General features: G+C 30.2%; 2 protein-coding genes and 1 long non-coding RNA gene across 20 annotated transcripts in view; 2 read left to right on the top strand and 1 right to left on the bottom strand.

Moving 5' to 3' along the window:
• Positions 1 to 23753, top strand: part of LOC105222892 (G protein alpha q subunit) — a 49929-nt gene that overhangs the window by 11081 nt on the left and 15095 nt on the right. For 5 of the 11 annotated variants that reach the window (XM_011200428.4, XM_011200431.4, XM_049453529.1 and 2 more), the window contains exons 7-10: positions 226 to 355; positions 422 to 575; positions 1148 to 1255; positions 5391 to 7468. In XM_011200428.4, coding sequence (XP_011198730.1) covers positions 226 to 355; positions 422 to 575; positions 1148 to 1255; positions 5391 to 5473 — 475 coding nt within the window. In that variant the 3' untranslated portion in view covers positions 5474 to 7468. Of the gene's footprint in view, positions 1 to 225; positions 356 to 421; positions 576 to 762; positions 871 to 1147; positions 1256 to 1708; positions 2157 to 5390; positions 7469 to 23753 lie in introns of those variants that run through there. The other 6 variants (XM_011200429.4, XM_029548937.2, XM_029548936.2 and 3 more) reach the window with 4 other exon arrangements.
• LOC125777808 (uncharacterized) lies at positions 4875 to 5396 on the bottom strand. The gene is made up of 2 exons (XR_007422409.1): positions 5001 to 5396; positions 4875 to 4938 (listed from the first exon to the last, which is right to left on the bottom strand). It is a non-coding gene; the product is annotated as an uncharacterized LOC125777808 (long non-coding RNA).
• LOC105222909 (guanine nucleotide-binding protein subunit alpha-11-like) overlaps positions 18007 to 23753 on the top strand; it is a 33101-nt gene continuing 27354 nt past the window's right edge. The window contains exons 1-5 of one of the 8 annotated variants that reach the window (XM_049453523.1): positions 20298 to 20455; positions 20516 to 20646; positions 20881 to 21157; positions 21261 to 21445; positions 23524 to 23678. In XM_049453523.1, the coding sequence (XP_049309480.1) occupies positions 21139 to 21157; positions 21261 to 21445; positions 23524 to 23678 (359 nt within the window). In that variant the 5' untranslated portion in view covers positions 20298 to 20455; positions 20516 to 20646; positions 20881 to 21138. Of the gene's footprint in view, positions 18464 to 20297; positions 20456 to 20515; positions 20647 to 20790; positions 21158 to 21260; positions 21446 to 23523; positions 23679 to 23753 lie in introns of those variants that run through there. The other 7 variants (XM_049453521.1, XM_049453520.1, XM_049453519.1 and 4 more) reach the window with 7 other exon arrangements.

The following is a 23753-nucleotide window of genomic DNA, read 5'->3' as shown; positions in this document are numbered from 1 at the left end:
TCATTTTCGTATTAAACATTTATATCCTATTTAAGCATTTCTATGTGTAACGCCTACATGCTTACTTATTTATGAGTGTAGTTTATGTTTGTAACCGTTATTATAACCGATCATTAAAACTTGACAATTTTTCTAAAAATATACCAAATTTAATTAAAACAATTTTATGCAATTTCTTCGTCGAATTTTTATTCAACACACACATATAAATATACACACGCACAGAATGGTGGACGTGGGTGGTCAGCGTTCCGAGAGAAGAAAATGGATTCATTGCTTTGAGAATGTGACTTCAATCATATTTTTGGTTGCGCTATCGGAATACGATCAAATTTTATTCGAATCTGATAATGAGGTGAGTACAATTTACGCGCTGGCGTGTTGAAAATGTCTCATTCGTCTATTGTTGTTTATTGCGCAGAATCGTATGGAAGAATCAAAAGCTTTATTTAGAACTATTATTACGTATCCGTGGTTCCAAAATTCATCAGTTATTCTCTTCTTAAATAAGAAAGACTTATTAGAGGAAAAAATCATGTATTCGCATTTGGTAGATTACTTTCCCGAATATGATGGTGAGTACACACACGCTAATTATTTTGCTATAATTTTCTGCTCACATTTGTAGTTGTTAATTATTTATAAGCTATAGACGCGCTAGTTATCAAGAAAGCTATTAGTTTCTTTTGTTTATTATTAACAGTTATACTATATTATTAACCAAAAAAAAAAAAAATTCTAAAAACTTTTGTGATTACGAAGGACCCAAATGTGATCACGCTGCCGCTAAACAATTTGTCTTGAAAAAATATCTGGCTGCGAATCCAGATCCCGAACGTCAGTGCTACTCCCATTTCACCACAGCTACAGGTTAAAACCACAAAGTTTTATTTAAAGCTTTCAAAGCTTTGGCAAAAAGCTAGTTGTAGCTAGCCGTTCTAAAGTTTTTGTAAATTCTTGTATTTTTGCGCTACGCACACAATACCGATTTAGGTTATGTATACATATGTATATATATGTAGTAGTAAATGGTATTTAAAAATAAGTAGGTATTTAGTTGTGTAATGATTATTGAATGCCTTATAATCGTATCGCTTGTACTGTATGTTCGCTCTTCTTTCATATTCTCACACTAAACGCTAATTAGGTCCACAAAGGGATGCGATTGCCGCCCGAGAATTCATACTTCGTATGTTTGTAGACCTTAATCCAGATTCCGAAAAAATCATCTATTCTCATTTCACCTGTGCTACGGGTAAGTATACGCATACGCTTTCAAAAGCAGTTGGAGTGAGTGTTTTTGGGTGTGAATTTAAAAAAAAAAATAAATAAAATAAAACATTGTGTGTGTGCTTGTGTTTGAGAAATAGGAAAATTAATGACAAGTTAACGGTATTCAACTAAAAACTAACCACGTGCCTGCCTCCAGGTAATGTGAATCGACTCATAAATAGTAGATCTACACATATGTAGGTATAACCGGTAAACGCTTATGGTGCACTATTTTGCTTAAAATGTAAAACTGTAACTTAACGGTAAATGTTAACAGTACCGCTAGCATTTTTTTTTTGTACAATGTCGTGGTAGTTGTCAGTAAGCTCTGCAACTTAAAATAAAAAAAAAACTTGCATTTGCTGTTTATTAAAAAAAAATCTTAATAAATTTTCACTTCGGCTACTTGAACTTCGTGCGTACACACTTCGTGCAGATACCGAAAACATTAAGCTCGTATTCTGCGCCGTCAAGGATACTATCATGCAGAATGCTCTCAAGGAATTCAATTTGGGTTAAGCAACTCCACCGAACACAACTGAACGGAGCGCGCGTCCTCATCTTTCTAACCCGTCTACCTAGCTACTTACATGCATATAGTTAGCCAACGCATCAACTTATAACTGTTTCGCTTCTTTATACTACGATTTTATTAATACACATTGGCTTATGTTGCTTGCAAAAGAATAATAAATAAATAATAATAAACAAATAAGAAAGGCAAAAGCAAGACTTAATTTCTAAAAAAAAAACACACACATATACATATATTTATAGGCAATAATATTGTAATAATGTTTAGGCAAAGTGTAAACTCTTTTGTTTAAGTACTCGTCAATAAAACAAATTCCTAAAAGTTGTTTTATTTTCACCATTGAGTCGCATATGATGAGCGTTAATTTCCTTTGTCGAGGGAAATTTTAAATATTTATAATTAGCTGCTTCTCCCACCGAGTATTTGGTGTGTTCGTACGTTCGACAGATAAAAATTTGGTATATTCATGAAACCTAGTAAAAATAGCAGCAATTAAATTAAAAAAAAAAAGAATGTTGAATTGTGTAATTAAATTTAAAGCTTAAAAAATCGATAAAAATATCTAACTATATCAAAAAGTATTTTTTAAGGACATTTACTTTTTATTTTTTAAATTATTATTAATGAAATTATTTTTACTTTTACTCTCGCTATTCTTACTAATCTAGAATAATTTATTTCAATAATTTAAAACGTAAAAATTCTGTAAAAACATGCTAATATATCAAAAAGAATTATTGTAAGGAAATTTATTTCTTATTTCTTTAATTATTATTAAAGAAAAACTTCTTGAAAAAATATACAGTTATATAGAAAATTTGAAAGCGTTGTTGTTGCAAATACTCAAATGTCATGGTTATAGAATAATGTCACTTGAGGAACATTTTTTGAGAGATGGTAAATCCGTTGTTCCATTATCATTAGTCCAATTTTTTTGGTATGATTTTTCAAGAGCTTTTCAACTTGCTTCAGCTAAGCTTACATGAATATAAATACGAGGAACACCCGGGACAGCCATCTATTGCCTTTAGTTCAATATTTTTCAAAGAGACAGAGTTAAATATTTGTTAAACAAAAAAATATCATGATACTACATAACAGTACTATTAATTGCTTAGAATATGCAACAACAAACCTTTCTATTACTATTTCGTATTTGCAATAACAACAGACGATTTAGAATTTGTTTTAATAATTTCGAATAACGGTTTATTAGTTTTTCGAAAATACAATAATAAACCATTTTATTACTTTTTTGAATATAGAGTAACAAAAAATTATGGTTGATTTAATCTATGTTTTGCAAATAATTTCGAATAACGGTTTATTACTTTTTCGAAGATACAATAATAAACCATTTTATTACTTTTTTGAATATACAGTAACAAAAAATTATGATTGATTTAATCTATGTTTTGCAAATAATTTCGAATAACGGTTTATTACAACATGCAAAAATAAACCTTTTTATTACTTTTTCGAATATACAGTAACAAAAAAGTATGGTTGATTTAATCTATTTTTTGCAAATAATTTCGAATAACGGTTTATTACTTTTTCGAACATGCAAAAATAAACCTTTTTATTACTTTTTCGAATATACAGTAACAAAAGAGTATGATTGATTTAATCTATTATTTACAAATAATTTAGAATAACGGTTTATTAATATTTCGAACATACAATAACAAACCTTTTTACTACTTTTTCGAAGATACAGCAATAACAAAGTATGATTTATTTCCTCATCATTTACAAACAATATAGACTAACGGCTTATAACTATTTCGAATATTCAGAACCACAAATGACGATGATTTATTTTTCATTTTTTTTTTTAAATAATGTACTCGTGGACTATTGGTTTATTATTACTTCGAAGATACAGCAATAAACCTTTTTATTACTTTTTCGAATAAACAAAGTATGATTTATTAACTAATTTTTTTTACAAATAATTTCGAATAACCGTTTAATACTTTTTCGAACATACAGCAACATCATAGTGATTTCTTTAACATATTTTTCTACAAATAATATCGAATAACGGCTTATTACTTTTTCGAACATACAAGAATAAACCTTTTTTTTTATTATATTTTCGAATATATGTACATATCGTCACCTGAAATGCAAATTAACGTAACAACATTTTCAGAAATTTACAGTGGCATGAATGAAACACGGAATAAAATGGAACATGAGTGAAACAAAATATTAATATTGGTTAAAACTGGTTTATATATGACCGCAGAACCAGAAAATGTTGAACATATTTAATATTATGTATATAATTTGAAGTAGTGAAGCGTAATCAATAAGACACTCAATTTCGAATTTTTTGATGATACGTTATTTTGCATTTCAGGTGACATATCGTCACATTAACAGCAAGGTATGATTAATTTCATGTATTTTTATATAAACAATATCAGTTTATTAATTTTTCTAACATACAACAATAACCGTAAACGTTTTTAGCTACTTTTCGAATATACAACAACAACAAATTATGAATTATTTATTCATACAAATAATATAACTAGCGATTTATTAATTTTTCGAATATACAACAACAATGAATTATGAATTATTTTTTCATACAAATAATATACTCGTAACTAGCGATTTATTAATTTTTCGAACATACAGTAAACATTTTTACTACTATTGTGAATTTATTTACAACAACAATAAAGCACGACTACTTTACATATGTATGTATGTACTTGTTTTTAAGAAATGGCATCGAATAACGGTTTATTACTTATTCGAACATCCAACAACAAAAAGTGATGTATAATATTCTTTTTAACCATTATCCTATGTGCATTATTCGAGTAATTAAATTTTCGAAGTTTCAAAAAAAAAACAATTAGTTTTTCGAAAATCTAAAAAATAAGGAAACTAACTATTTTTTCAAGCACCTACCGATAACAACAAATATTTGGAACCGTTACTGAATAATTTTTGTTTTCGAACAATTTTAAAAGATTTATTATTGTAGTTTTTCGAGTTTTTCGAATATATTCACTTATATAATGTAATGATTTATTATTTTAGATTTTTTGTTATTATATTCGCCTCCATTTTTTATTTTCAAGATTTCTCTCTTTTTTATTTTATTTTAACTAACGGTGATTTAACTGGTTTATGCCTTGCTCACTAGCCTATCAGACTAAGCAAACCTAACCTAACGGTGAATTACATATGTATATTGTAAATTTTATTTGCAAAAATCTGGCAATGCTGTTTATTAGTGCGAATCTTAATATTAGAAAAGAATATCAGTGCGTGTGGTAAGAATCAACTATTTAAGAATATGAAGAAACAAAGTTGTGAGAGTGCGTGTGTAAAAAACATTTAAGGGGGTCCCTTACATATGTATATTTATGTATATTATTTTATCTAAAATTTTTAAACCAATGAAAATATAAAAAATATTGAAATCAACTTTCTGAAGAATTTAATATTATTTTTATCTTTTTGTTATTTGATACCGTTATTGGACCTCCTTAAAATTTTCCAATTTATATAAAATATTTTCTAATCAAATTATTTTTTCTCACCCCGCCCACTTTAGATACTGAAAATATTCGATTCGTATTTGCAGCTGTTAAGGACACCATTCTCCAATCAAATCTGAAGGAATATAATCTGGTCTGAAGTGCATTCAGATGGACAGACAATTTTTGTGATTTTATTATATTCATGATTCCTTTTTCGCATAAAAATATATAAGTAAAAAAAAAAACAAAACAAAAATAAATAAACAAACAGAAAAAATACATATAACGCTAAATTAAAAAGAAAATTATATAAGCAAAAACAAAAACAAAAATATTAGACAAACAAAATAGCGCAAATGGCGATGAATATAAAAATGAAACTAACGATTATTTAAAAAGAAAATTTTATAACGCAAAGTAAAAAATAGTAAATAACATTAATAATAATAATAATACTTGCAAGTATATATAAAATAATAAAATGTATGGAAATTCAGTAAAACTACAAAATGAGACGGCAATCAGACACCAACAAGTGTAATAATATGTGAGAGGAGGAGGAGCTAGCACATATGTTACTAGGAAGAAGCGAGTGAAAATATTAGTTAAATTTATTTTAATTTTTTTTTGGAATTTGCCAACGGCAACATGAAAATGCGAAAACGAAGAGAACGTCTCATACATACACACAAACACATGCATACCACGTGAAAAAGCGGCAAACACTGAACACAAGAAGAGAATCAGCAAATTAAATAATGAATAATGGAAATATAATACATATGTATAATTAATACGAATATATACACACATACATAAATACATACATACATACTTACATTATTTGTACATGTATTGATGAAGTGAACCACTAGATGTAACCATGAATACATTAAAAACAAACAACAACAACAAAAAAACTAAATAAATGCTAAATGAGAAAACGTTTCTTATTATGTAAATAAGAAGAAGAAGAAGAAGAGAGAAGTTCAACCAAATATTTAAGGAAAACAAATGTGAAAAGTAATCATCAACAACAACAACTACAAATACAACCGCTCCTACAACAACAGTTTGGCCGGCTGGCTGCGCTGAGGCGCGGCGAATTGAGCATACAAGAGGCAGACAAGTGGGGCAGCAGCGGTTGACGGCAGCAAATTCGCATACATACATACATACATAAACACATACCTAAAACATACCCACTTACATACTTAGTTAAGGCGAAAATTTAGAAGGGGGCGAAAAAAGCGACGAAACTAAAAATGTAACTGCATAATATGCATTGTTTATAAATAATAAATTATTAAATAAAATCAAATGAAATGTGAATTTTGTTTGTGTAAAACTTGCGCATGCGCAAATTTACATAATAAACGTACAGAACATATGGAAAAGTTACACTTTATAAATTGCACACTTGAACATATGTAGAAAAACATTTAAATCAATTGCAAACACAAAAACAACAACTACGCCATAAACATACACGCACACCCGCGCACACAAGTCTACATTTGTACATACAAACAGCGAGCAAATGTAAAAGTTGTATGAAAACTGCTGCAACAAAAGCAAAAACACACAATGCATGCGTGTAATTAAATGTAATACAAATACATACAAACTTACACACATACATGCATGCACGTACATGCATTTGGGGAAAACGAAGAAAACGTATGAAAGTTGTAATGTCATATATATAGTACATACATACATATACACACCTAACTACATACATAAATATATGCATTAACGCACACACCTACACATACACGCTTAAATATTAAGTTATTAGTAAAAAATGGTATAAAAAAGAGTTTTGTGCTTTGTAACACGATGGCATTAGAATTGTATAATTGACAGTTCATGAATATGTTCGCTTTAAGTTGGCGTTTTTAAAGTTTTGAAAACTATGTATGTACTATGATTGATTGTTTTGATTTTTTTTTTTAATTCGTTTAGTTAACTATTTTTGTTCTTGTTTTCGTTTTATTATTATTATTATTATGATTTTTTGTAAATTTGATAATGATATAATAAAAATAAAAATTAATATAAATAATTTATATGCGCTCATAAGAAATAAAAAAACAACAAATATTTATATTTTGAACAAATAAAGAATGGAAAAATTCAAATAAACACATATGAATGGAAAATTAGTTTATACATATGTACATATACAGTATTTAATCATTGAGGTTTTCACCAGGGGGTAGAGAAAATTATTATACAGAGGAAAAGCGGAAAACGATAAAAAAAATTGAGAAAACTATGAAAAACTTATAAAGAGATTCAAAAAATTGTAAAATGCTCTCCTCAAATGATAGAAAATGCCTTTAATTATAGAAACAAAAATGAAACTCGTAGACAAAAGCTGAAAACATCCACTTCAGACGATCGCAATATAGTACGCTACTGCAAAATTAATCCTTTCGCTTCAGCCAGGAGCATCCATGACGAACTAAATTTGTCAGTTAATACTGAAACTGTTTGTAGGCATTTGGAGCAGAACAAATTATTTGCCAGAAGTCCACGAAAAAGACCCCCATTAAAAAAGAAACACAAGGAAGCCCGCATATAATTTGCGAAAGAGCATGTCTCCTGACCCGCGTCTAAACGGCGAAACATATTGTGGTCAGACGAATCCAAAGTTGAGTTATTTGGTAGTACAGCCTGTACTAGGAACTTTGTCCGACGTCCCCCTAACTCAGAATATAATCCCCGGTTTACCACAAAAACCGTTATACATAACGATGCCAAATCATGGTACTTGGTCGTTTTTCACATTGTGATGTTGGTCCTATTCACTTAATTGAAGGCATCATGGACCAAAGGGCATATGTCAAAATATTATATAAGGTAAAGTTAACACATGCCTCATGGAATATGCCATTAATATGGGTATATCAACGGGATAATGACTCTAAACATACTAGCAAGTGCGCAAAAAAAATGGTTTAGGGCCAACGGAGTTGAGGTTTTGTGGTGACCTGCTCAGTCTCGTGACCTCAACCCCATTGAAAACCTGTGGACAGATATCAAGAAGAAAGTAACTGAAGAGAAACCAATCAATTTGAGAGATTTATGGCAAGTAGTGGAAGAGACTTGTAAAGGAATACCAATAAAGCGTTGCCAGGATCTCATAGACTCCATGCCTCGGAGATGTGATGCTGTGTTAAAAAAATCGAGGTTATTCAACGGAAAATTAATTATTTTAATATTCTGTGAAACTTTGGAAGCATTATATATTAAAAATATAGAACGGTCACGTATTACATAAAATACTCCTATTTTTTTGTGGAACTAGTTTTTTAGTTTACTTGATATAAACTGCGATAAAAAATTTTGCTTATGCTTAATTGAAATAAATGAAATCTGGAAATATTAATAGATATTTAGCAAATTACATTGTGCAAAAAATTTGAAAAAAACAAACATTTTTGTTAATGAAAAATAACAATTCGTTTTTCTCATGGGGCCACTCCTATTTTTTTGTGGACAACTGTACATATGTATGTTGTAGGTTTGACAATCTAGTGTTTCAATAGTTTTTAAACAATTTTCGCTGGCAATATATTGCTGTATAATGTCTTTTTGTAGGCATACAAGTAGCACACAGTGTCGCATGTTATGAAAAAATATGCTTGAATGACTACAGCAAATTTAGTTAATTTTAAATAATTTATTTGTGTTGACAAGCGCGAGTGGTGTGTCGAAAAATAAAGACAGCGCTGCGTTAAAAAGTAAAAAAAAGATGAGACAAGCCGAGCAAGCGACAGTGGTGTAATCCGTTCCCACGACAGTCGGGTCTACGTAACCGGAACGATGCCGAAATTTTATCCGGCCAAGGACTGTCAACTCGGCAGATTTCTGCTGCTACAACAACAGCAACGGAGGTGTAGTAACAACTAACTTCTTAAGCTGTGACGTCAAACAAATTTGGTCTGATTTGATAAAAAAAAAACTTTTCACGTATTTTAATACACATCTCTTTTTTTTTTTATTATGTTTTTGACGTTATCTTTTGCACCACTCGGAGGTATATGGTGTACCAGCGACGTTATGTACAGCATTTATACACCTCATAAGCAAACAATTTATACTGAAAATTTTTATTTTTACAAAAAATTGTATGCTGCAACAGAAAATAAATATGTCAGTGCGATAAAACTAAGCCACCGTTAATTTTATTAAAAAAATATTTTATTTGCAATCATTTAAAAGCAATTTTATAGGTTTTTACCAAAGAAATAAAACCGGCAAATAAAGGAAATTATTATTATACATTAACTTTTACGTAAATTTACTTACACACGCACATAAACACATATGCATACGAAGGATCATACGTATACACAAATAAATCACCCACACACACATGCGCATTGTAGTCACTTGGTACACTCGTGATGATTTCGAATTCATTACGCTGCATACTCCCACTCGTATACATATGAACATACACATATAATATAATGTAACCTATGTACGTGAGAGTGAATTCGTCGATAAGAAATGTAAAAAAAAACAACAAAGCTTTAACTGAATAAATTTATATAAATGAATTATAATAGAGAATGCATTAACTAGCTTTTAAAAAGCTTAAAGTACTAAAACCGTCATCGTAGTTGTTGTTGGTTGATTAATGATGAACAATGAAACAACATAGTGGTCTTATTTTTTAAAAAATTACCGTTTTATTGTACACGATTGGAAATCTATTTATATTTTTAAGTTTTCTTTTTTTTAATTTTTACGTTTCCGTCCAAATGAAAATGAGCGTAAAGCAAATTAAAATACATACATTTCATAGCTATATGCAGACATACATACAGACATTGATGCATTTGTACATGCACATACATACATATTTGCTTTAAATTTTTAATTTTTTTATTTCTACATATTTTTTTAGTTTTTGTATTTTGTGTATTTTGTATTTGTGTTTTTTTAATTTCTATTTTTTTTTTTAATTTTTTCGTGCATATATACATATAATATTTGCATTAAAATTTTCTATTTTAATTTTTTTTTATTTGTAATTTTTATATTTTATATTGTTTTAATTTTATTTTTGTACATATTTGCATAAAATTTTCTTTTTTTATTCCCATATTTTTTAGTTTTTGTATTTTATTTTTTAATTCTTATTTTTTTTTTAATTTTTATTTCATTTTTTAATTTTTTTTTTAGTTTTTATTATTTTTTTTAATTTTTATTTATTTTTTAATTTTTATTTTTTAATTTTAATATTTCTTCGTGCATACATATAAATTTCCATCAAATTTTTATTTTTTAATTTTTTTATTTCTAGGTTTTTCTAGTTTAAATATTTTTTTATTTTCTATTTTTTTTTAATTTTTATTTCATTTTTTAATTTTATTTTTTTTTTAATTTTATTTTTTTTTAATTTTTTTTTTTTTTTTTAATTTTATTTTTTTTTTTAATTTTTGTTTTTAATTTTAATAATTTTTCGCGCATACATACAAACTTTTATTTTTTAAATTTATTTTTATTTCTAGTTTTTATATTTCAAATTTATTTTTTTTTATTTTAATTTTTTTATTTTATTTTTATTTTAATTTTTTTATTTTATTTCTTATTAACTTTTTTATTCTATCTTTTCTTAAATATTTCTTGGTGCATACATACATATTTGCATTTTACAACACTTGTGTGCATACATATGTACATATGTATGTGTATACTTTAATTATTATATACATATTTATAAAAGAAATATAAAAATATGCACAGTCACAAAATTTTATTATCAATTTGCAACAAAAATTTTGCATTTTAAGCTTAACTCATTGTCACGTGAGCATGTTACTTCAGTACAAACATATTTTCAATACATATAATGTATTATTTACTGGAAATTATGCGCCATATATTAAAAAAAAACATTTCTCTGCTCCGACTATTTTGTTTTTGTGAAATTTGATAACGCTGCAACTGCTGAAGTGAGAATTTCACAATCTGAATTTAGAAATCCAACGATTTTTATTGTTATATAAACAAGTTTTGCTGGCCTCTGCGCCATTATTTCCATAAAATACAAAAAATAACGGGAAATGTAATTATGTAGTGATTCTCATAGCAAATATAGTATATTTGAAGTGCACTGATCGCTTCACTTAACAAGTTTATTTTTGCTTAATGCATTAAAATTCAGTGTCATTCGTTCCTAAAGCCTTTTCTAAGCGAGATTAGCTTCTGATTTTTATAATTCATGAAAACCCCAAGAGTTGTATATGATCTCAGATTTTACTAACACAGCGGGCATTATATACACATGTACACGTATATATAACTTAAGTAGCATAAATATATACTACATATGTATATAAATATAAAAATATAAACGAATTCCATACAACTTGGCCTTGCCTTTCGGTGTATAATATGTATCTCTCTAATAGACCTATTTATTAAATATAAAACGATCGAAAAATAGTTATGCAATATTTTAGCAGTTTTCAAAATTTTTTTCGTGAAATACAACTCTGACGATCCACAGTCGTTATATATGTACATACATATATGTATACATACGTAATTGTAAGTATATATGTATACATACGTAATTATTTTTTTTATAAAGTAAACAACTTTAACCAAATATTAAGTAATTCCATACCTGCATACATATAAAATTGCAACAAAGAGCACAAAAAGAATATAAAGCAAATTCGATATAGAATTCACGAAAAATTAAATAAGTGCAGACAAAAGTAAATATTGCAAAAAATCAAACATAAATGTACAGCTACTTCGATTTATGCCACTGATATAGCCATTGGACAAGCATTCATAGCGAAAATATATAAATAATATTATACATACAAACCCTACTCATTCTTCAGCATACCATACATACATACATATATATATTCACACGCAATGAAATAAAATTAAAAATAATAATAAAAATGATACTTTTTTATCAACATTAATTTTTTTTAACAAAAAAAAAATATTTTTTATCAATAAATCAAAATTATATTTTTTATTAAAAATTATATTTTTTTTATTAAAAATTATATTTTTTATTAAAAATTATATTTTTTTTATTAAAAATTGTACTTTTTTTTTATCAAAAACTATAATTTTTTATCAAAAATATACAAATATATTTTTTTTATCAATTAATCAAAAAATGTTTTTGTTTCAATTAATCAATAAATTTTTTTTTTTTCAATTAATCAAAAAATGTTTTTGTTTTAATTTTTTTCGATTATTCAAAAATATTTTTATTTAACCAAAATAATATTTTTTTATGAAAAATAGTAATTTTTTATGAACGAAATATTTTGTCATCAATTAATCAAAAATAATAATTTTCTTATCAAAAAAAAATTTTTCTTATCAATAATAATATTTTTTTAGCAAAACTTATTTTTATTAATCAAAAATAATAAATTTCTCATGAAAAATAATATTTTTATTATAAAAAATTTATCAAAAGAAGTTTAACGAAATTAGTATTTTCTTTATCAATAGAATTCATTTTTATTATAAAAAATAATAATGAACAATATTTTGTAATCAAAAATATTATTTTTTATCAAAATTTTTTTTTATCAAAATAATATTTTTATTTTATTAAAAATAAAATTTTGTTTTTTGAAAACAATTTTTTTTTATCAATAATAAAACTTTTTTTTTATCAATAATAACAAATATTTTATAAAAAAAAATCAATTTTTAAGTCAACGGCAATTGTAAGACAGCTCTTTAAGCAGAAAGGTCTCTCTTCCAATTTCCAAGACTACACTTTCAAATCTATTTTCGAAAAAAAGATGCACAGAACACAGCCCACTGACGGTGTTGGCGCTTTGTGCCTCTTTAACGGTACTCTTCACACGAAATATAACTAAATTAAGCACTTTAAGTGTTAATCAAATGAAATAAATGAAGTCACACGGATATTTATGTATGTAGTAGTCTTGGTTTCGCGTGAAAATTACTATTTTTGCAGTATATAATAAAAAGAAGATGTATTGGCGAGATAACTGTGTAATGAAACTTAATTTTTTATTGCATACCACAAAAGTTGATTGGTATGAGAATTGTTTACTTTTATTGCCTATTAGAAGAGTTCTAAGACGTACATAAATGCATTTTGTATTTTTATAAAAGAAAGTATAAATTCATAATTTTATAAACAAAAAAAAAGAGAACACAAACAAAGCACGGAAATTTATATTTAAGAAATGCCTTTTTTACGTCGCCGAAAACAATTTAAAAGTTGGATAACAAATTTAAACACGATTGGAAAATGTTGGGTTAGGGTGAGGTTAGTAATTGGATTAGAAAATCGGTGTGGTAGTTCAAGCGTATTTAAGATACACGCTAATGTAATACAATAACTTTTTTTATTTATTAAAAAGTAAAAAAAATTTAAATATATTTTCCTTGAGCAATAAGCTTGAGTTAATTTTTTTATGTTTATTTTTTCTAAAATATTATTTATATCGTCACCTGAAATGCAAAATAACGTATCATCAAAAAATTCGAAATTGAGTATCTTATGGATTACGCTTCACTACTTCAAATTATATACATAATATTAAATATGTTCAACATTTTCTGGTTCTGCGGTCATATATAAACCAGTTTTAACCAATATTAATATTTTGTTTCACTCATGTTCCATTTTATTCCGTGTTTCATTCATGCCACTGTAAATTTCTGAAAATGTTGTTACGTTAATTTGCATTTCAGGTGACGATATGTATATGTACATACACATGTAAACTTTTTTCAATATTTCTCGGTAATATGTTTCAGCTCACTGCTTTAAAAATCGAAATTTTTATTGAAAATATCGATAAAAATCGATTTATATTGAAAATATCGATAACGATTAATTTTAAAAGTTGATTTTTATTGAAAATATCGATAACGATTAATTTTAAAAGTTGATTTTTATTGAAAATGTCGATAACGATTAATTTTAAAAATCAATTTTTTTATTAAAAATATCGATAACGTTACTTTATTAAATTAATGCAATGCAATTTTAGCATTTTTTTATTTAATTATTAATATTTGAATGAGATCTATTTGTACGACCGATAAATTTTATCCATAAATTGAAAATCGATAAATTATAAATCGATTAGCATGACCGATAAATTATCTCTATACTTTATAAATCGGTGAATGTGACCATAAATTTTATCGATAAATTATAAATAGATTAATAAAAAGAAACAATTGTACATAAAAACAAAAAATTTTAGACGGTAATCAGAAATACAAGAGTTTTTAGAAACCGTTTCAGTTATATTCCATGTAGTGCTGACCTTTAAACAGTTATTAAGTGGAGCTCATCTAAAAACGATATATTTCGTTAATTAGACTAGAAATGATTTCTCGTACTGCTAAGTGTTGGTATAAAGTTTGTTTTTTAGATCTTTCCTCTAAATCAAGCGTGAAATCTGTTTATCGATTTATAATTTATAGATCAAATTTGTCGGTTATAGTAATCGGTAATCGATGTGGCATCGAGCTAAAGTAACTCAGATCGATAAAGATATAATAACGGCCTTGAAGTATTGCACCACAATTTCAATTTTCTTAACTTAAGCGCCGATTTTTTCAACAAATACTCGTATACAAATATCGAAATAATGTAAATTTCGGCTTTTGGATTGCTTTTCTACATATTTGTGAGCTAAGCTGTTGTAGTGTCGGTCTTTACTGAGTTATAAAAATGAATCTTTGCGGTATTTAAGCCAAGATTATTGAAACATTTAGGAGATCATCAGTACGTTTACCCACACCCATTCCCCCAATTTGCAATCGTTAGTTATCTAACATTTTTTCAATGAAATTTCTCAAGATATTCCACGTTACTTTAGCGCTGCACGAACGCTTTACCAATGAGCCACTATTGAGGCGTCTCGTCAGCCGTTTCGATACCAAAAATTAGGCGACCTAAAGAAGCCGCATTGAAGCAACACAATAGCATATTATATACATACATAATTATGTATAACCTTTTTTTTTATATAATAAAAATAACTACTATATAGAAGCCAAGCTAATTTGTTTACATACATAAGTAATATAGATACACGCACACACAAAAACACCGATAATATTTACATATATTTAAGACGAGCTGATTCCGCGCAAATCGGCTCAGGCTTGAATCAAGTAAAAAAGAAAAATAAAACAAATTATAAAAAATTATAATTTCAAGCATACAAATTTAATATATTTAAAAGAAATGAAAAATCAAAAATTTATTCATAAATAAAACTAATATAACAGTAAACTATTGTAAGAAGAATGGTATGGTGAATAAGGAAGCATAAGTATTTCAGTGCTCATGGCAGCATTCTTATGCAAAGAGGCTTGGAATACACGATATAAAATAAATTAAAACTGAAAATTGAGAGGAAATTTGTAAAGCTTCAAATCGTTATGGTATAACGGTGAATTACAAATCGTCTCCATCCATAACGGTTTGGGAGCAAACACCACCGCAAAACAAGTACATAAAAGTGCGTGATTTACAGACGTGCGACCGACCGACCGACCGACCGACCGTCGTGTGCACGCGCACCGGTTAATTGAGTCGTTGAAACGCCGAGCAAATGCATTAAATGCTTGTGAATTCACCAAATCGGGCGGTAATGCTTGCACTCGTTCGGTAATCATAATTGTAATTGTAATTTCAAATGATAGCAGTGCTTTTTTATAATCACAAGAATATTACTTACATAAGTGCATATACATAAATACATACAAATTAATATATATATAGAAGAAAATAAAATGAAATAAATAAATAAGAAAAAAGTGGGAAAATTGCTTTACCAAAGTAATGTGTATAAAAATAACGTTTTTATTAATTTTTTACTAATTTTTCAGAATTTTAAAAAAATTTTATTTTATTTAATTTTTATATTTTTTTAATTATAACTTTGAAACGTAGCATTTTAATACAATAAAATTAGTTGCGATATTAAGCAAACTTGCGCATAATTGATGCTATGCAAACAAAATTAAAAAAAGAAGAGGAAACAAAACAAAAATAATTAAAAAAAAACGCGAAATTTACCAAATAAAAAATTATAAAATTAAAAATAAAATAAAGTATAGTTAATAACGTCACTAGCAACTATGTATTCTTTAACAATACCTATGTATATTTTTTACCCTTGGGAATTGATAATTGATATAACATTAAAAGGCGTAAAAATAAATTTAAAAATAAATAAATAAAAATGAAAAAGAAAAAGAAAAACTGTAGCAACGCAGTAAATTTCGAATAAGTAAAGCAAATACAAATTGAGTAAACAGAAAAGTTGAAAAAACTTGTATTAGATAATTAAAGAAAATTATCTATGTACACTTAATATTATAAAAATAATATGAATAACTTAAAAATATGATCGTTTCATTGATTGTGCAGTAAGATGAAGATGAAGATTGTAAGGTGAGTTTTTGCAGCAGACGTTGGGAGCAAGTTCGACGTCAGTCGAGTCTAAGTAACCGGAACGGACGCGGATTTTTATCCGCACAAGGACTGTCAAATCTACACCATTTCTCGAAGTTACTTAAGGCGCGTCCTTTTTTACCGCTACAGCAACAGCAAGTTTCGTTAGAATTGATTGCTGAGCATCTTCAGTTTCGTATTTATAATTATAACGTGTGATCCAAGCAGAGAACATATCTTCTCTATGATATACCTTCTCTATAATTTACATTTTCTAATCTAAGCACACATACTTTTTTCAATAGCTTTTTTTGACAGATCACAGATCATTTTATTTTTGTTCACTATTGTTTAGCATTTATGCATGGAAAAACTTACGCCTGAACAACGTTTACAAATCGTTTAACTTTTAAACAAAAATTCACGTTCTGTAACGAATGTGTTTCGCGCGCTTCGCTCAACGTATGGTCAACATAATCGGCCTACTGAGCCAACACCATCACCCATCTTGAGTCACAACATTCATCATTAGATAATATTCGACCGAATAGACCACGTTCAGCACGCAGTGAAGAACATATAGCAGCCGTAGCTGAGAGTGTACACGAAGACTGCGGAGAGTCGATTCGGTGCCGTTCGCAGCAACTCGGGCTGACGTTTGAAACGATTTGTCGTATATAATGTGGAGATTTAAAATTGAAAGCTTGCAAAATACAGCTTGTGCAAGAATTGAAACCGCTCGACCTTCCCAAGCCCAACGTTGCTTCGCTCTATGAGCTCTTGAAAAGTTCCTAGAAGTTCAGAGCAATGAGACCCATTTATGGCTCAGTGGGTATGTAAACAAGCAAAATTGTCGCATTTGGCACGAAGAGCAACCTAAAGAGATTCAGGAGCTGTCATTTCATCCAGAAAAATAACGCTTGGCATGGTTTGTGGACTGGTGGAATCATCGATTCATATTTCTTCAAAAAATGGTTCCGGTGAGAGCGTAACCAAGACTGGTGACCGTTATCGCGCCATTATAACCGACTATTTGATGTCTGAAATTGAAGCTCGTAATCTCGCCGACATTTGGTTTCAACAAAGAGGCACCAGTTAATAATATTGGACTCAACGGATGGACCATCTGAGACGTAGCTGTGGCCTACATTTCAAAGAGTTAATCTTCAAAAAATAAATGCCAAAAAATATTATTTGGAATGATAATAAAATAAATTTTAAAGTTTCTGTATTTTTACTTCAAAAAATTAGATAACCTCGAAATGGATCACCCTTTATATGCTTTCAGTTTTCTTTTCAACCGCAACAAATAGTCGAACTGATTTCACAGAAACTCTCAACAAATTTGTGAGTAAACCCAGCTGCATCCATCGGCTCGAAGTCATTTGCACGATATTAGTATTGCGATGGATATTTTAGGCTCAAGAATGAATTAACTGTAATTAAGCCAACAAATATTAAAATAGTTTTTGTGTAAAATTTAGAAAATACTTAAAAAAAAAATAAAAATGAACCAAAACAGTCTGGAAATGGTTCGAAGGTGTTGTTGCTTTTGCGGTTCGAGGCCAGTGAATAGCAGCCAGGAAGGAAAAGAAGAGGATTTTAATGAACAGAAAATTAATGAGGAGTTAAAAAGAGACACTAAAGAAGTGAACAGTGAAAAAAAGTTACTCTTGCTAGGTAAGCGAAAATGGCAAATCTTTGTATACAAAAATTAAGTGTCGCGTTCCTACACTACTGAATCGATTTTAGCAAAATTTAGCACACTGTGAGCGATCCCACAATTTTTTGATATTTATTAAGTATGTACAATCTATAAAGCGGGCAACTGCAATAACTGGACAGAAAGGCTAGTTCGTCAGTGCCTGTTTGTTTCATTGTATATATTTCTAAGCATACGCATGTATTCAAAATTCCCCAAAAAAATATGATACAGTAGAATTTACATAACACAAACTTCTATAACTCGAATTTCTACATAACACGAACTCTTGAATTAGCAATAGGAGTCAAATTGCATAGAAATTTCAATACCCTGGATTCTTAAACCGACAAAAACGATTTCGTCTTTATTCGTAAATGAAATATTCACTGTATTGAATAGTTTATTATATGAATAATAGTATATTTATAAGTTCTTGCTATGTATCTACTTTTTTGTTTATATGATTCATACGGGGAATCACGATTAAATGTGATAAGAACTAAACCAAAAAAGCAATCGGGCATTTACATATAAAATAGTGTTGCTGGAAATAGTTGACGTTGTAGTTGTATCGGAGACAGCTAATGAAAAGAAGTCTTTGCAATAAGGTCGAATTAAAGGAAAGGGTGTTAGAAGAGGAGGATTGTGTGATAAAGGCTAGGGTCATGCAAGAAAAACTTTCGTATACCAAAGGGTCAAGCTTGGATAAGTAAGTGTTTGACCCGCTGCCGTATCCACACTGTAATTGTGCAAGGTTATGTGTGTATTTTGAGTTCTTGTTTTGAGAATAGTAGTCGCTACAACCCTACTGCATTAATCGCTGAAAGAGTTTATGGAGGTTTCAGTTTGTAAGAGACCGGTCCGAAGTAAGCATATGTTAGTGATTTGGTAGTCTTTAGCTATGCATACTAGTTTCCGGCGGCGACAAATTTAGGATCATAACCGATAATGTAAAATTCAAAAAGCGAATAAATATGTTTGTATAGAACGGAAAGGAAACAGAGACCACAATTTGACACCATTCGTAAGCCGATTTCCGTGAACTTAAACGTTTTTTATACGCTGTACTCGCTACTTACCTACAACATGTGAGAAATATGTTTATACTCTACGTGGGTTACCTTTTATATTTCGAGATTTGGCAACACTAGTGTTGCAATCTCGCAACTCACAACTTTATCGTAAAGTTAGACATTTTTGATGTTATTTACATGCAAATCGTTTTCATATACGGGCGCTATTTGTGTTGTTTACAGTAACTTTAAATATTCATCTCGGTCAAAAGATGGATATAATCGCAAACAATTTCGCGCGTTTATTTTTTACAACTTTCGACGTGGGTTATCTCAGCAACAGCGCATCGATAAACTTAAACAAATTTTTAGCGATGAAACTCCGTCAAGGATATGATGAATCCAATCGAGGTCGTAGATCACTTTAAGACGAATTTCGTCAAGGCCGCCCAAAATCAGTCGTTGTTCCGGACACTATTGGAGCACAAACTAATATTGCAAGTTCGCTATGTGACCTATCGTGAGATTGAAACAACTATGAGCATTAGTGGGATTAGCATACATTCAATATTGCATGAACCTTTGACTGTAAAAGAAATTTGTTCACGTTCACCACTATTTGTATGGCAGTTGTCTTTCGAGAAACCAGCAAAACTGACAGTCAATTCTTTCAATCCCTTGCAAAAGTGTATAAATCTTAATGGAGAATATTTCGAAAAACAATAAAACAATTTGAGATGATTAATATTGGTTTTTCTTCCCTAATCCCGTTATATAGAAGGCAAATTCACAAAATTAAAGCTTCCAGAGAGTGAAAAATATTTATAAACTGAATTGAAAATAAGAAACACATTGTAATTTTGAACATAATCACAAAATCTTGAATATATTGTGAGAGCTTGCTATATACTTGTTAACGATGAGCTATTCGAAGGGTAGCAGAGATCAAATGGGGTTAAGTACTTTGACAAACATTAAAAAAAGTGTTTCCTATTTGACTTCGTTTTCCGCCAGTGACTGACAAACTTCCATAAATCTGGAATCATTTCTGCGACGAAAGCACTTCATAAGCTGTGTGGAGTCGGATTAATAACTTGAAGAGTACTCAATTGTCGGAAGATAATCAGGGATCACTTCACAAAGGGGTAATATGGAGCAAGATTATAGCAGAAAACGATTATTAAAAATATAGTCGGCGTTCCGATAGTATTTACACTATAAGAAACCAAAATTTTTATTATCTTGAATTTATTTCATTTTAGTCTGAAGGGTGACTAATCCGAAAAATTTTCTAAATGTGAATATATATCTACGTCGACGATATACGTAGCATCCGCATTCGACTCTAATTTCTGCCCTGCGATCGAACTTTCAATTAGGAAACAGAAATTAGTATAATTAACACGGGTGGAAAATACAAGGATTGGGACACCTATTGCGTCGACAAGTTTCTCATGCTCAATTTTCATCCAGGTTATGACCCACGCACTATTTTGAAATGTCTACTGCCTTAGCTATCTAAAACCACACTAAACGGCGGTCTCCTAATTTAAAGATCTGGACATCTGCACGTTATCCTGACTATTCAGCGCACTAGGTTATCAAAAAACGAGGTTCCACCACTAATCTAGATCTAGATGTTCGTGGTCGTCAAATGTAGGCAGCGTTTAATTTTGATTTATATTCCTAGCTATTCAATTTTTGTTCACTACTCCACTCCATTGTTTTTTTTTTTCAAATTATTCAATCTTTTTTACAGGCACTGGCGAGGCCGGCAAATCCACTTTCTTGAAACAAATGCACATAAATTACGGCGAAGGTTTTTCCACTGACGCTCGCCTGGAATATAAGCGAGTCATACATCAGAATATTCTGACAGCGATGCAGTCGATGCTGAATGCCATGAATGTGTTGAGAATATCATACGACAAAATAGAAAATGCGGTAAGCTTAATTTGCGTTATTCATGGTTTGAGTTCATTTAACCTAACTTTTTTGAAAACACACTGTAAAACTGGAAAACTTCTTCTTTACTGGCATCAGCTTAGAAATCGACGAACAGGTGGTGTGTGTCGATTCTCTTTTCACGGCCCTTTTCCAAGATTTGAGGCATAGTGAATATCTGGTCAATTGTTGAATTTCCAGGTCTGAAGCCACACTGATAAGGTCCAATCAGTTTGTTGACGGTGGGCTTTAGTCTTTCACACAATACGCTCGATACAACCTTATATGCGATATTTAGGACGCTTATCCTACGGTAGTTGGCAATTTTGGGGTCTCCCTTTTTCTGGATTGGGCAGAGCACACTTAAATTCCAATCATCGCGCATGCTTTCTATATTATACAAAGAAGAACTGTTTTAATAGCTTGGCCGGCAATTCATCTGCTCTCACCGCTTTGTTGTCCTTCAAACGGGTAATCGCTAATTGAGCTTTCTCATGGTGGGGCAATGGATCGTCTGCCCCATCGTCATCGATTGGGGAATCGGGTTGCCCATCTCGTAGTGTAATCCTTTCACTTCCATTCAGCAGGCTGGAGAAGTATTTTCTTTCATTATTTTCGAGCATTACCCTTGTCGGCCAGCTTGTCAAGCTCGCCATACTCACGCATTTCGGCCTCTATCTTTTTGTTCTGCAATTGCGTCTCGCTTTCCTCTTCAATACTCGGTATCTATCTCACCCCGCACTTGTTGTGGTCGATTGTAATGTTGCGAGGTAGGCAGTCAGTTTACTCTCCGCTGCTACACGGTACTCCTCATCGTACCAGCTGTTCTTTTACCTTTTACGAAAATCAATCGTTTAGTTTAGTGAAATGCCATCCCACAGTTCTCTGATACCGAGTTGCTAATGAGTGCTCTCAGATAGCAAGAGTGCAAGTTGAGTAGAAAATCATTCGGCTGTCTGTTGTCATTGCAGCTTCTCGAGGCTGAAGCTTCCTTGTGTTTGTTAGAGTTCGTTTTTTTTGCTGCACAGAGGCGGGTTCGTATCTTGGCTGCAACAAGATAGTGGTCCTTGTCGATGTTAGGACATCGGAGCGTACGCACGTCTAAAAGACTGGAGACGTGTTTTTCGTTTATCACAACATGATTGATGTGGTTGGTGGCTTCTTGATCCGCAGACAGTCAGGTAACTTTGTAAATTTCTCTATGCTGGAATCTATCAAATAAGCATATTTCGGGCACCGGCGGAGTCGATCAGCCTCAGGCCATGTTTCATCATGGAGGCTGAATTTACCGACCGTTGTGCCAAATATACTTCTTAGCCCATCCTGACATTAAAGCTCTCATAGCTGCGCTCCAAGCGCTCATAGAAGGCCTCTTTGGTCGCACCGGCCTTGTCTTCCGTCGGGGCGTGAACGTCAGCGATATGTTCAATAAATCCGTTTTGATGCGGATTATTCCTAGATGTTCATCCACTCTCTCACCACGATTTTGTAGTAAAAGCCTCAAGGACTAGCTCGCCTCAGTCCTTGTCCCGTCCATCGCACTTCTTGAAAGGCGGTAATGTTAGTTTTGATTTTGATGAGGACATCAACCAGCTGGGCAGCGGCGCCTTCCCTATTAAGAGACCGGATATTCCAGGTGCATATCCACAAATCGTAATATTTAATACGTTTGCTACTGTTGTCATTAAAAGGTGGGTCTCTCGCCCGACGCTGTTGCTTAGTTTTTATTGGGAGCGTTTTTTACGGTTGGCTCCTCCAATATTACTCAATGTTATATCGGTAATTGTGGACTTAAAACTCGACGTGGTTGGTTATGAAATTTTGAAGGTTTTGTATCTGAAGAACTCGCTTTCTCTCATTCTCCTTGGCTGACTGACTTTGACTTGAGACTTCGCCTTTGCTTAAATGAAAGTTATCTAATAAAAGTGAGAATTTGAAGTACAAAACAAATATTCCAAAATCCAGGTTCATATGAACCCACTGTTCTCATGTTCCAAATAAAATACATACATTTACATAATTATACAAATTGTAATCTGTTTAATGATTTTCTTAATGATTTTTTTTCCTCCCTACAGCTGATGGCAAATACCATTTTGATCGCCAATGTTGACGCCGTAACAGAATTAGACGAGATGACTTTGTTAACCATAAAATGTCTGTGGGCTGATACGGGGGTACAACAATGCTATGAACGACGAAGGGAATATCAGATAATTGATTCGGCGAAATAGTAGGTTTACTCTTTAAAAATATGTCCATACATATATACTGAAAATGCACTTTGATCCACTAATTTACAATATAT

The sequence above is a fragment of the Bactrocera dorsalis genome, chromosome 3 (genome assembly GCF_023373825.1).
Source record: "Bactrocera dorsalis isolate Fly_Bdor chromosome 3, ASM2337382v1, whole genome shotgun sequence".
Taxonomy (NCBI): domain Eukaryota; kingdom Metazoa; phylum Arthropoda; class Insecta; order Diptera; family Tephritidae; genus Bactrocera; species Bactrocera dorsalis.
The sequence above is the reverse complement of the archived record's forward strand: the minus strand, read 5'-3'. Positions and strand labels throughout refer to the sequence as shown.